The 15626-nt window shown below is 30.9% G+C and overlaps 1 protein-coding gene across 1 annotated transcript in view; it reads right to left on the minus strand.

The window, feature by feature from the left end:
- Nucleotides 1-367: 367 nt before the first annotated feature.
- Usp10 (ubiquitin specific protease 10) overlaps nucleotides 368-15626 on the minus strand; it is a 121567-nt gene continuing 106308 nt past the window's right edge. Inside the window, exons 6-11 of the mRNA XM_065503378.1 lie at nucleotides 2585-4655; nucleotides 1974-2214; nucleotides 1836-1916; nucleotides 1597-1764; nucleotides 1297-1525; nucleotides 368-1185 (exon numbers count right to left, since the gene is read on the minus strand). Of these exons, the coding sequence (XP_065359450.1) occupies nucleotides 848-1185; nucleotides 1297-1525; nucleotides 1597-1764; nucleotides 1836-1916; nucleotides 1974-2214; nucleotides 2585-4655 (3128 nt within the window). The 3' untranslated portion in view covers nucleotides 368-847. The remainder of the gene's footprint in view (nucleotides 1186-1296; nucleotides 1526-1596; nucleotides 1765-1835; nucleotides 1917-1973; nucleotides 2215-2584; nucleotides 4656-15626) is intronic.

The following is a 15626-nucleotide window of genomic DNA, read 5'->3' on the forward strand; positions in this document are numbered from 1 at the left end:
CAATATCTATAACAATTTGCGAAAAATATTTCTCGCTCATTTTGCTAAACAATATTCTAAATAATGTTTTTATACTTAAAATCTGCTATTTGTAAGTTTTTTTTTTTTGTTTTGTTATAAATTTCTATTGTGATTAATCAAATTAATCACACAACCCTAATTGTTTTTTATGGTTTTTAATTTAATATACTTTTTATATATAAAATATTAACTAAAACTAAATAAATTTGTTTGTTTGTTTTTCTTCTTAATGAATTTAACTAAATTAAAGTTTTTCTTTTTCTTTAAAGTCTCTTTAACTTAGACTTAAACTAGAGGTTTTGTTTTCTTTCTTTTTTTTTATAATAGTAATAATATTTTGGCTATATGCAAATATTTTAGCTTTATGTATATAAAAATAAAAAGGTGAAAAACAAGAAAAATAAAAAAGTATCTTCATCATAATCGTTGTTTATCTTACAGGCCTTTTGTTTGTTTGGATTAAAAAGTTTGTTTTGTAATTTTCTTTATCCTTGGTAACACTTTTCATATAATTTATGAACAATTTCATAAGCCTGTAAGAAGAATTAAGGTGTTTGTTTGTTTTGTATTCATTTTCATCATCTCATCATCATTATCATGCAAAATCACCTTATATATTTTTTTTAGTGATTTATTCCTTATGATTATATGTATTCTAGTTTGTTTAGCTGTACACAACACCTCCTCCTGTCCTGGAGTTTTTTTTTTTTGCTTCTGTGTGGAGGTTGTGTGTGAGTTTTTTTTGTTGTTTTTGTCTTATTAAACCTTCGTTGTGCTTTCATTTCATTTCGTTTTGAATTTTGGCGTTTTGTTGTCAGTTTTGTGTTTATTTTCCCGATGATGATTGTGTATTACCTGATGAATTGTTATTGTTATTATTACCGGCTGATGAATTATTTTGATTGTTATTGCTTTGCTGTGGTATGGTATCACAGCGTCTATAGCAAAGTAAATAAGGTACTCGTGGTGTCCGTGGTAATAGGACATGATTTTCACTGACTGGCTTAACAGAGCTGTCATCATAACGCAGCCAACTGCCGTAGCCAGTGTGATAGACATCAGTGATGTAATGTCCTTTGGTGGCCTCCTTGCCATCATGATAGACAACGGCAAACAGACGATAAGCTCGTTGTTTCTGTGAGTACTTCTTGGAAGCTAAAATTTCTGTGGATAATAATAAAGCATAAAGGTATTAGGGTATGAATAAGTGGAATTATTTAGAAAAAAAATTGTGAAATGAAAAATGCACATCACTTAGTTATATTTCTCACTTACTTGCATCAATTTTAAGTTCTACCGGGAACTCAACCTTCTTCAATATCTTTGTGCAGCCATCTGAACGATAGTCGAACCATTTAAGGTGCAATATTAAAATGGGCGGCAATTTTTCTAAATTAATCTGTTGCCAGGCCACTACCTCCTGTTTACTCTTGCTGCCAGTAACACCCTCCAATTGATCACGGCCTACTAAGATTTCCAAAGCCTCCTTGACCGAGGCAGCTTTCTGCAGAATAAAAATATTTAAATTATGTTACAAACATTTCTCACACAATTTTGTTTAAATTTAAAATATACTTCAATATTCAATTGCAATGTAAAGAATGGCTGTATAACATCTGTTGAATGTTCTCCCTCGCGCTGTAAATGTGAACGTAATTCTCCCCGGAATATATCACTTAATGGGGTGCAACCAAAATCAGTTTGACGTGTAACACTGCCCTTATTACGATTATTGCGTATCATCTAGAGTAATAAATATAAACAAATTTTAAGTAAATTAAATTGAAATTTTTTTTATAAATGTGAAAATTTACCTGCCAAACATCACCATCCTCTTCTGCTGGCTCATTTTGTCCATTCTGTTCGTTATTTGGTTTGGCGATTAGTTTTATAACCTAATTAAAATGAATTAGTAAAAATTTTAAATAAATTTAAGTGTTTTTTTGACAAACCTCTAACATTTCATCATTTAATTTATTGAGTATATAACTCAAAAACTCTTCGGCATCTTCTTGTCTTCCCTCGTCATGTTCTTCACGACTATCATTCCATAATTTATAGATTTCAGTTGGCTCAAAGGCTGGATCACACTGTAAATCACCACCCAAATCATCTTTGTTACCTTTGCCGCCCTTGGCGTTACGCAAACGTAAACCACTGGGCAGATTAGAGAAGTTGGACATAAATGTTATCCTAGGGGGAAAAAGAAAAACATATTTTTTTAAATATTCATATAAATTTGTAACGATATTGATAGGTACTAAAGTGTATAGTGGATATTACGCTATAAGATTGAAATATGTATAAAAACTTGTCTGTTCTCCATCCATCACATGACCTCAGATTTAAAAATCATATGACAATTAATAGAAAACTTTAGAAATACTTCTGGCCACCATTAAAATGCCACCAAAACGGTTTTATTTCAAGGTTTTCAGAGATTATAGTTTAATGTACCACAAATGTAACGCAAAAGGAAGCATAATTATAACTATCCAATTGCTGACTTAACTGTGGATGAAGATCAATAATTTATTTTATAAAAAAAAACAAATCCACTTACATGGCATTAACTGTGGGCGTCTTAACCTCACACAAATTGGCAGCTTGTTTTGGTATGGATCTAATCAAATTATACAAAGGCGAACAGCCCAACAGAGCTTGCAATATTGAATTGATGTAACAGTAATTGGAACGATTTGTTAGACCTCGTGGTCTCAGGCTAACAGTGGCCCAGTCACTTTTGTATTTTGTTAAAAATTCAGCAAATTTCAATGAGTATTCATCTAGATTGGACAGCGAGTTGCGTTGTGATTGTTGTTGCTCTTTCTTGTTGGCCACGGCAGTTGTTGAGGCGCTAGCGGCGGTGGGGGCTGGTAGATTTTGAGCCGAGGCTGCGGAGTAGGATAAGGTACCCGGAGTTACCACTGGTGGCGGGGGAGTTACAGGTGTAAGACCCTCATAGGGGGCAACTTTAGCTATGGGCTTCTTCGAATAAGCTGTTGAGGTTGAAGTAGAAGATGATGAAGTGGCGTTTAAGTTAGTAGCCGAGGCCGAGGCAACTGTGTTTGAACTGGCCGTAGGGGCGGCAGTATTTGCGCTGCTGGAAAATAAGCTGGCCCAAGAGGGTGTGGAGGGTGCTGCTGGTGTGGTGCTGGAAACTGGTGGTGCCAAATTTATGGCTGGTGTGGTAGGAGTTTCCACTGCATTAGCACTGCTGGTGGCTGCTGCTGGCACAGTATTTGGGGTAGCGCTTGAACCACTGTGTCCCTGATTTGAGAAACTATGTTTCTTAGTAGCGAATCCTGGTGGATAGTGTTGTGATTTGGAAGATATGGTAGTGGTAGTGACAGAACCAGCTGTGCTAACAGTGGCTGCTGTTGTGGACTGTGTTTGTACAACTTCATTGGTAGATGTCTGCTGAGTTTGTGGCTGTTGAAATTGATGGGGTGCGGCTGTGGTGGAGGCAGTTGATGTAGTTTGCTGCTGTTGTTGCTGCTGCTGCTGACCCTTTCCAGTATCACTTGATTGACTGGTTTTACGTTCCAGAGTGCTGGGTGCACTGGCAATGGGCGAAGAAGGCATTTTCATGGCTCCATAGTTTCTAGTTTGGGGCTGATGTTGCTGCTGCTGTTGATAGTGATAGTTTTGTTGCTGCTGCTGCTGCTGTTGTTGATAATTATGATGTTGTTGATTGGTATAGGTCCGGGTGGCATGTGTATGTGAGCTGGACGAATTTGTGGCATTTGATTGTTTATTGTAGCTGCCGCTCGAGTGACTGGAGGTGGGTGTTGCTGTTACAGCCACTGTATTCGTTGATTTCTTATGCTGTGAGGAATTTGTCCATGACATAGTTTTAGTTGTTGTTTGTTGTGTTGGCTGTTGTTGTTGTTGATGGGAGGAGGAAGCATCACTGTTGCTGCTGGTCGAACCATGACCATGATGGTAGTCATATTTACGACTACGTGATTGATGTTGTTGATTGTACATTTGAGAGGATTTACGATTTTCGTATGTTTGCTGCTGATGATGCTGTTGCTGCTGATGTTGTTGTTGATGATGATGTTGTGCTGGAGCTTGGTAATGGGTTTGCTGCTGTGGTTGTGTTGTAGCTTGCTGTTGTTGTGCTGGCATTGGCTGGGTTTGCAATTGTTGATGTTGATATTGTTGCTGCTGCTGTTGTTGAGGTACACTTTGTTTGGCCACATATTGTTGTTGCTGTTTATGGTGCTTTTCCTGCGAATGTTGCTGCTGATATATGGGCTGTGGCGGCTGATTATTTGCTGAGACAATTGTTGCTACCGTTTCTATAGCAACATCAGAGCTGGGGGTGGCAACAGCAGCTACTGTTGCCACTGTTACTTTGGACGTGTTATTGTTGCCCTCCTGCAAATCTTGCACATCAGTCATTAATATTTTATTGTTATTATTGTTAAAATTATCTGATTGTACGGCTTCCACTAAAACATTTTGTGTAGGGATTTGCTGCTGCTGTTGAGGCAGTTGTTGATAGCCTATTGCTATATTGTCCACAGGTTGTTGTACAATCTCTTCATTGAGACTGGTAACTGATTCGCCCGGTTGTATGTTCGAAACATTTTCATAAGTTTGTATAGTGCTATCGATAGTATTATCTACAAGTAAATAAAGAAGAAATAATTTCACAATTAGTTGAAATTTCCAAAAGATTATATAAATTATATAAAAAAATAAAATTGTTAAAAGTTTGTAAAAAAAAGGGTAGGGAGGAACATAAATATTTAGCCAACTAGTTTAAACTACAATATTATTATTTAGCTTTTATTTTAAAACATTTGTTGTATTTGAATAAAGTTATTCAAAATATTGGCCATTGTTAGCTATGACGTTTTCCCATCTTTCTGGCAACATATTCACCCCTATCGCGATTCAATATTTCATATGAAATATGTTCCCTTTTCCCATTTTTCGTTCATAAATTTTGTTCACGTGAAAAAATTTCCCATGTTGTGAAATTTTTAAATGGAATTTTGTAAACAATAAACAGCTGTTACGAACAAAATCAACTATTGTGAATGGAATGTTCAGGGGAATATCACGATAGCAATTTTGCCTTCGAGGGAAATGAATATTTCATGGGAACATAAATTTCAGAAGTTTTTCACGATAGGGGTGATTGATTCCAAGCCAAAAGAACTGCTCATCTTATGAGGCCAAGAACGAATCAAGCCAAAGTGAAGCGTATCCCAGAGTGAGCGTCCTGCGTTGATCGAAACAAATAGTAGTCGGATGGGGCAAGGTCTGCTTACTTCAAATTTCTGTTGGTTTCGATATATGTAGGTTCCCTGTGATGGTCTGGTCAGATTTCAGGGACCTTTTGCTCCCACCAAATACATTGGATTACCTTAGCGACATTGATATTTTGCTTTGGTGTCGATTCGGCTGGTTGGCCGGACTTCAAAAACGATTTCTTACGCTTCGGGTTATTGTAATGGTTCCATTTTTCATCGCAAGTAATGATTCAATGCAAAAATGATTTTCTTTTATACCGTTCAAACATCATTTCGGACATGCAAAATCGTTTTTCAAGTTCTCTCGGCTTCAATTCGTATGGTACCCAATTTCCTGCTTTTGGATGAATCCTGCTGCTCCGTTTTGAAACTGCTGCTTGAGTAGCTGCTTGAGCAAGCTCCTGTTGAGTTTGACAACAATCTAAACGGAATAATTCTTGGTCTTCAAACTATTTTGGCTGGCCTGGGCGATCTTTGTCTTCCGTATCAAAATCCCCATTTCTGAACCGCTTCAAAAGCACTTTTTATACCCTTCACCTTCGTGAGAAGGGTACACAGAGAAAACAGATTCGTAATAGCAACCGAATTTGTTGTCAATCGAATGATTCTACCTTAGTGACCGAATTTTACAGTTCTGGCTATAAAATTTTTGAAGTGGTTTGGTTGTTTCAAACGAAATTGTTATTGATCAATTGATTTTCGGTTGCTAGAACCGAAAAATTCTATGTATGCAACAGAATCATTCGATTGGCAACAAATTCGGTTTGTCATTCCGTTTGTAATTTATACAATATAGTTTTCCGACCCTATAAAGTATATATATTCTGGATCCTTATAGATAACGGACTCGATTAAGCCATGTCCGTCTGTTGAAATCAATTTTCTGAAGACCCCAGTTATCTTCGGGATCCAAATCTTCAATTCAATTCTGTCAGACATTCTTTCGAGAAGTTTCCTATTTAAAATCAGCAAAATCGGTCCACAGATGGCTGAGATATGAGGAAAAAAACCAGGACAACCTAGATTTTTGACCTATATATGGATTACTAAGTATAATTTGGTGAAGGCTATATAAGATTCGGCACTGCCGAATATATCTCTCTTACTTGTTTCAAATTTAGTTGTTTCAGCTTTAGTGACGCATAGTGTATTTTTCAATTTCATAAATTGAATGATACTACTCCCATTTTATAAATATTCAATTAAATTGTTTAAATTTCCAAAAATTCTTCTTTCTCTTATTAATTCTAAGCCAATTTACTTATCATAATGATCATCTTAAGTAATTACCACAGCAAACATTTTAATTACTATATGATGAAATTCATAAAAGGAAAAGTCAACATTGTATGTAAAAGTTCTTATCGTTATTCTAATTCTAATTGATGATTCAAGTATTTACCAACATCATCTTTGTCATCATGTTGAACAGCAATTGTTGTGTTCCAAATAGTTCAATTAAAAGGTTGCACAAACTAATAAAATATCCAAACACCACAAATTAATATACATACACAAAGATATTTAAAGAAATTCTACAAATAAAACAAAAAAAAATATATACTTTCTTGTAAGACATGACATCGTCATGCCAAAACCCATGTCATTTACTATCAATTATCATAATATCGTAAAGACAGACAGACAGATAGACACTCTAAAATATATTCAACTAGTGGCAAAGAAGAAAACCAAAGTCTAGAGGGGGACTTTGGGGGGTTGGGGTTTAATAAGTAGTACTCTAGTAAATTTTCATATAATATTTATAGTAGAAGTAGTAGCAAAAAAACCATCATCACTTAGCACATTTAAATAGTCTTAAATATTGCGTCAATTGATATTGATTATCATCAATTATGAAGTTATTTGTTTGTTATTAAAAATACAAGCCCAGGGAATGAGGGTTCTTACAGGGGCTGCATGGAAATTCTTTCATTACTACGATTACCAGAGTGGCTTGTATTTTATACATTTCGCTAATTGTTTTGGTTATTATTTTGTACGCATAATGGCTGCAATTCCCAAATGAAGGGAGGTAAAGAAAATGAATTGTTATAATTCGTTGTTGGCTGCTATTTATTTTTATTGAAATTTTTTTTTCAATTAAATGTGAAATTTTTATAGTTTGTACATTTGTTGCATTGATTTGCCCCTTTATTTATATTTTAAATTTAAATTAATGTATTGGTGAACAGTTTATTTTCTAATGTTGAAATAATCATAAAAGGGGGTTGGTATAATAGTATCACATGCTGAAAATGAAAGGGAAATACACTAATACCACGGTTTGCGTCGCTAATAGGGCCTGAAGAAACGCGACGCAAACCGAAACGACTGAAAACGAAGCACGATTTTCCATACATTTGTATTGATTTTCATTTAATTGGTTCCGAGTTTCATAATTTTAGCTGAAAAAAATAGATTTTTCAATAAAAAATATTGAATTTTTTGTCAACTAACAAGAGCATTTTAGATTTTTCGGATTTAGAAATGTACGTTCTTCCTGGCAAACTTTTCCAAAAAAGTCCCGTTTCATCAGCGTTTAAAACTTGTTGTGCAGAATATCCACCCTTCAATAATTGCTTTTAATTCAAGCTTGAACTTTTCTGCAGCTGAAGTATCTGCACTAGCAAAGTAAAAACGACGCAACTTCGAAAATATTGAATTTTGTATCAACAAAGTGTTATATGCGGGAAGTTTTGCTTTACTTCTTTAATTTGAAAAAAGTGTCGCTGAAGCACGTCGATTGCTCACCAAGGTTTATGGTGAATATGTTCCATAGATTTCAAAGTGCGAGAGATAGTTTGTGGGGTTCAGAAATGGGGATTTTGACATGGAAGACAAAGATCGCCCATGCCAGCCAAAAATGTTTGAAGACCAAGAATTGAATGCATTACTCCATGAAGATTGATGTCGAAGCAGCAATTTCAAAACGTTTGTGAGCAGCATGATTCATCCAAAAGCAGGGAAATTTGGTACCATACGAATTGAAGCCGAGAGACCTTGAAAGATGATTTTGCATATCCGAAATGATTATTGAACGCTATAAAAGAAAATAATTTTTGCACAGCCGAATCGAAATAAAAGCCAAGGTATGGCACTAAGGTAATTTCTCTGTATTTGGTGGGAGCAAAAGGGTCCTATATACTATGAGCTGCTGAAATCTGACCATCGCAGTGAACCTGTACCGAACGCAAATGACTCGTCTCCCTGGGATACGCTTCACTTTGGAACAGAGTATCCGATATTGGCTGGATTCATTCTTGGCCACAAAGAATGAGCAGTTCATTTATATAATTTATTTTTTTTCAAATTTTGTAAAATTAAATATTTTTAGAAAAACTAACTTATAAATCCATAGATTTTTAAATTTTTATTGAAAATCATATTTTTTTCTTAAAAATCAAGATTCTAATATGTTTGAAATTTTGATTTTGATCTTCGAATTTTCGAAAATGACCTAAAAATAGTAAATTTTTAAACGAAATTTTAAAAAATTTTATAAAATTTTGAAAATCGAAATGTTCGAAATGTCCAAATTTAGTAAACAGTTTATTTATATCGGTATGAATTTTAAAAATTTAAAGTGATTGTTCATATTTCAGAATAAACAAAACTTTGAAACTAAATAATTTAATTTAAGAGAATCATTTGAATTCGTACGAATTATATATTGAATTTCAAAGTATTTTGTATTTGGTTTCATAGCGTATGATTCTGAAATTACTTATTTTAAGAGACGTACTTGGAAATTTGTTAAAATATTTAATTAACGTCAAAAGTGTTTGTATTAATTTTGAAATTTGTATGTATTAAAAAATATATTTTAACAATTTAACAATACAAATTTTAATTTTTGATAATTTTATTAAAATTGTTTTGCATATCCAATAGATTACAAGCAAATTATTATAAGAAAACTTTGAGAATTTCTATACAACTCAAAACTTTGATATCATCCCATAAGAATTTATTAACATTATGACTAATACTCATCGACATCTGCTACAAAATTTTACTAGGTCAAAAATATAACTTAAAATTAAATTCTTGCTTTTGTTCTTTTATGTTCCAATTACAAATACAATTAAAACATATTTTTAAACATTTTTTATTGAGAACTCGAAGTAAATAGAAATTTATTTTGAAAAAAATAAATAATTCTATTGTAATACTATTTCCAAGTGCATAATTTTTTATATTTATTTGTTGTAACACTTTATTATTATTATTATTTTTATTATTGTGAACATTCAACAACCCAAACAACCACATTAGATAATAAGTCTGATTATGTGAAGCTAAAACTGCGAACAGCATTATTTACTCATGATTATTTAAATAAATAAATAAATATAAATAATATATGTAAATTGTTATAAATTATTTTGAAATTTGTTTTGTGATAAAAGTTTAAACAAAAAATAAAAACAATTAGACTGGAGGATTAAAAAAAATTGCTTGAAATAATGACTCTCATTTTCAGTATATTTTTATAAATGCAGTCATTTATAACTGAATCAAAAATTAGTTATATGCACAACAATATTTGTGAATATGAACAATTTATGACCTAATTTGGAATTCAAATCACACGACTGTTGAAATTAGTTTGAAGACATAATCATTATTGTGAGATAATAAAAAAAAAACATTAAAAGAATTTTATAAAATATTTTGCAATTAGAAAAAATGTACTAAAACAGCAACAAAGTATTTTAAAAAGAATTTTTTGAAATTGAAACTTTTTTAAATGCAATCTTGCTTAACTTGACTTTGAATTTTCGAAAGTGACATAAAAACATTGAATTGATTTCGTTATTTTTTGGTTGAAAATTTTGAACAAAAAAATTAGTTTGAAACTTCGAAGTATAATTTCGAAATTTCGAAAATGACATTAAAACATTTCATTTGAAAATCATAGTTTAAAAATGATTTCGGCATATAAAACTTATTCATATTACATAGAGCTTCGAATAAATTAATTCAATTTGAGCTTAATTCACTAAAATCTTAATACAGAATTAAAAAATGTCAGACATTCATTCCATAAATGCAGAGCCAACATTTAATTCAAAAGCTTTTATTTAAATAGAATGCATTTATCGTTGAAATAATTCTTAACTGAAACGATTCAATTCTTGTTAATTCAAATCTAATATAAATTGGATTGAAATATTCAGTTTTGTTTGCTCTTAATCATTTACAAAATTAATTGAAAAAAAAATTATCATTCAAAAATTTTTAAAACTATTTATGTAATGGATTTGACTTAAAGATAATTTGAATGATTCAATAATAAATTATTGGGTGTATGACTTAAAAATGGGGATTTTTTTTTATTTTGAAACATTTGTAAAATATAAATTTATTCAAAGTATTGGCCAGTGTTAGCTATGACTTTTTCTCATATTTCTGGCAACATATGCATTCCGAGCCAAAAGAACTGGTCATTTTGAGCTCAACGAACGAATCAATTTTGGATACTCTGTTCTGAAGTGAAACGTATCCCTTTCTTCATAGATCGAAACAAATAGTCGTAGTCGGACGTAGCAAGGCAATTATAAATAGTTTTTAACAGGTATTGCAACAGGTGACCAAGTGTTGTCATCATGGAATATTAGGGTTTCATATTCTGGGTGTTTTTCGGCCAATGCACACTTCAAACAATCAGTTGCATTCGATACAGGTTCCCTGTGATGGTCTGGTTAGATTTCAGCAGCTCATAATAGATAGGACCTTTTTCCTCCCACCAAATACAGAGAATTACCTTAGATCCATGGATATTTGACTTTATTGTCAATTCGGCTGCTTGGCCGGGTTATCGTAATGGATCCATTTATCATCGCAAGTAACGATTCAGTGCAAAAATGATTGTCTTTTTTAGCGTTCAAACATCATTTCAAATAATCGTCTTTCAATGTCGCTCAGCTTCAATTCGTATGGACCCCATTTGCCATGCTTTTGGATGAGTCCTGCTGCTTGCAAACGTTTTAAAATTGCTGATTGAGTTGCTCCCAAACTCTTCTTGAGTGTGACAACAATCTTCATGGAGTAATGCCTCCGATTCTTGGTCTTCAAACTTTTATGGCTGGCCTGGATCATATTTGCCTTCCGTGTCAAAATCAGCACTTCGGAACCGCACAAACCATCTCTCGCCCGTTGAAACCGATGTAACACATTCACCATAAGCTTTGGCGATTTTTAATTTTATCAAAGTGAATTAAAAAAAAAAAATAAATGACACACAAACTTTCACGTGCCAAAATTATGACATCACTCACAAAACAGCTGACAAAACAAAAACTGTAAGTCAGAATGCATTTCGACCTTCGAGGGAAATGTTAACAAATCTGTAACTAAAGTCACAGTTAAATTTAAAAAAAAAAACAAGTAATAGAGCTATATTCGGCTGTGCCGAATCTTATATACCCTTCAACAAATTATACTTCAAAATAAAAATTTTAAATATTTTTAGGTAAACAAAATTAATTTTTCTTTGCAGTTTTTTTTATTTTTGGAAAAAAATGTTCGAATTGTTTTTTAAAATTTTTTAAATTTCAATTTTTTTAAATTAAATTTTTTTTAATATTTAGCGAAAAAAAACTTTTGGTGAAAAAAAAAATCGGGTTAAAAAATATTTTTCCGATTTTGACCCATTGTAGGTCCAACTTACTATGGTTTTATATCTATCATTAGATATCCATATTGTCTATATTAATGACTTAGTAATCCAGATATAGGTAAAAAATATGTCAAAAATCGAGGTTGTCCTGGTGCCATTTGTAGACCGATTTTGCTGATTTTAAATAGGAAACTTCTGGAAAGCATGTCTGACAGAATTATTGAAGATTTGGATCCCGAAGATATCTGGGGTCTGCAGAAAATTGATTTCAACAGACAGACAGACAGACGGACATGGCTTAATCGACTCCGCTATCTATAAGGATCCAGAATATATGTATATACTTTATAGGGTCGGAAATGAAAAATGTAGAAATTACAAACGGAATGACAAAACTTCTCACGAAGGGTATAAAAATATATGATTACTTTTGCAGGTTAGAGGGTTAAAGATTACATACAAAATGTCATAAAAATGTTTGGGGATTTTTGAATTTATTAACATACAATTTAGCAGTAAATGTAGCGTTTAAAGTAATTTATTTGAAAAAGTACATTGTATTTAATATTTCTACGAAATGAAAAGAACAAAATTAGACAAAATTACTTTGAAACAATTACATATACAATACAATATATCTATCTAGTTACCATTGAAACAATCATGAAAATGAAAACAAAAAGAACGTCACAAAACTCTATCACTATCACATAAATAAACATTTTCGTTTAATTCTAGCAATTCCCCACTTGAGTTTTAATATTAATTGATATTTGTTGTGGCTGTTTTGTATAACAAGTTAATAATCTATACAAAAACCTCAGTGAAATTCAATTCGTCGAGTTAATGAATAACGAACAAACTATTTGTCTGTCAGTCTGTAATATGCAGCTATAAATTGTTTTGTTAATGGTTGCCAAGTGATAAAGTTCAAAAATAAGTTAGGCATCATAAATCCTAAAACTATTGAATAATTAAAACGTCAGTAAATAAGGTATTTGCTGTTAAATATATCATTTATCCTGGCCAACTAAAAATACATTTTGCTAAAAGTTTGCCAATTGAAATTATATTTTTCTAAATGAAATAAAAACTCGTGCCACACTAACTACGGATATTCGATTATGAAATATATATGAACACGAGTGTATTTGAAAAAAAAACCCCTCAAGAATCGTATTTTTGCCATGTCTAAGTGTTTAACAAATAATTAACAGATTTTTTGTTGTATGTATTTCTATACTTAGTTAAACAATTTCATATTGCCTTAACTAGAAATAATATTTATTATTTATAGCAGCGATAAGATATAGATTTATTTTATTATTATTATTTGTTTATGGCAAGAAAAACCTTTAGAAATAGAAATCGCAAAAGAACATGTTGTTATATGCAGCGATTTATCAGTTTCCTTTTTGAGACATATGCCACGGATGAGGTTATTTGTTTTTAGTACTTAAACTGATGAGATAAGTTAATCTATTTGGGAATAGTGGTTTCACAAGAAATGTCTACAAATGGGAATTTTAATGAAAATAATATTGATAAAATACAATAAATAGGTAAAAGAAATATGTCTTCGAATAAAACACTATAACTACTTAGTAGACCAGCCAAAGTTATGATCCACCGACACAAATTCTGAAAGATTGGGCCGGCATTTATACTGATCGAGCAAAAACGATAACCATAACCCAAAGAAAAAAAACGTAGTATTCAAATATTGCTTAAATTTTGGGACACCCTATATTTTGACTCAAAATTATGCGAAAAAAGCGATAAAATGTTTAAAAAAAAATCAAAATTTATATAAATGAAAACATTTTTTAATATTGTAGATTAAAATTAGCCTTTTTAACATTTTGGTTAATGTTAGCTTTACTTCGAATTTTCGAACATAGCAAAAAATCTCGAAATTTTAAATAACATTTAAAAGTATTAATATTCTAGACTAAAATCTATTTTTTTTTTATTTTTTTTTTTTTAAAAAAATTTTGTTTAAATATTGCGTAAATTTTAGAAAAATATACAATTTTTATATTCTAAGCTAAATTTTAACGATGAGCACATTTTAATCTTAATGGCAATGTGAAATGAAAGAACCATAACCCAAAGAAAAAAAACCTAGTATTCTATTTAATTCAAATATTGCTTAAATTTTGGGACACCCTATATTTTGACTCAAAATTATGCGAAAAAAGCGATAAAATGTTTAAAAAAATTAATTAAAAATTAACATTTTGGTTAATGTTAACTTTAGTTCGAATTTTCGAACATAGCAAAAAATCTCGAAATTTAAAAACATTAAAAAGAGTATTAATTATTTAATTATTCGAAAAAAAAATATAAAATATACAAATGAAATAAAATTTTAATATTCTAAGCTAAATTTAGCCTTTTTAAACATTTTGGTTAATGTTCGAAAATTCGAAATTAACTTCGAATTTTCGAATATACCCAAAAAGATATCGAAAATTTAAATATTACTATAAAACTATTATCAGATGGTGATTTTAGTTCGTATTGTATAGTATTTCAAAATTCGAACTTTCAAAATCAAAATATTGTTACGTTTTAACTTTTTCAAAACGTTTGTTTATTTCCTTTAAATAAACCGGATACTTTTGATTGCAAATAAAAGCCGTTTAGTAGTTTGAAAATTGTAACAACTCTTTATTTATTTAAAAATGTACAACAACAGAATTAAATAGTCGCTCAATTTTTTTTTTATACACGTTTATAAATTCGCAGAAATACAGACCCAATTTATAATGTACACGAATTTACTTGAAAAACACAACACACTTTAAGGCACTCAGTTGATGTTTATTCGAAAAGCGTCTCTGATAAACTCACTCACGACTGCAACCTCTGCCACTATTTATAACACTGCATTACCATCTAGAAAGCTCTATTTCTACAATGTTCTTTAACTGAATATTCGAATTCGAATACATCGTTGCCAACTTACGATCAGATCAACTGAAAGCTTTTATTTAATAATGCCCACAGATATGTTACAGTTTTCTATTACAGCACTGTTATTTGAAAGCATTATGCTACTTTCAAATCAGCGTTTAAAATCGTTATATTTGAATTCAAGTACAATTTCGTAACAATATTCTTAAAAAAATTTCGAATTTTAATAATTTTTTAGAATAAAAAAATACAAAATTTCACATATTAAAACATTTTTCAATATTCTAGACTAAAATCATTACTTTTTAAACATTTTGGTTAAAGAGTATGTAAATTTTAGGACACCCTATATTATATACAAATGAAAAAAAATTAATATTCTAGACTAAATTAAGCCTTTTTTAAAAATTTTTGTTAATGTTCGAAAATTCGAAATTTAAATATTATTATAAAAGTATTATCAGATGATAATTTTTGTTCGTATTGTCCAATATTTACAAATTCGAACTTCCTAAATCAAAATATTCTTTACAACATTTTTTTTACAATAAAAGTAAATAAATAATGATTGAAATAATAAAAAAAAATAATATAAATTTATAAATATGAAAATAGTTTTCAATACTCTTGGCTATAACACTCAATTTTAAATCATTTTCGAAATTGTCAAAAATCGTGAAATTAGGGTACATATTTCAAAATTCGAATTTTAAAAATTTTCTAGCATCAATAACGATTGAAATCATAAACATTTTAAATAAATTTATACAAAGGAAAACATTTTTCTATTA

This window comes from Calliphora vicina, chromosome 3 (assembly GCF_958450345.1).
Source record: "Calliphora vicina chromosome 3, idCalVici1.1, whole genome shotgun sequence".
Taxonomy (NCBI): domain Eukaryota; kingdom Metazoa; phylum Arthropoda; class Insecta; order Diptera; family Calliphoridae; genus Calliphora; species Calliphora vicina.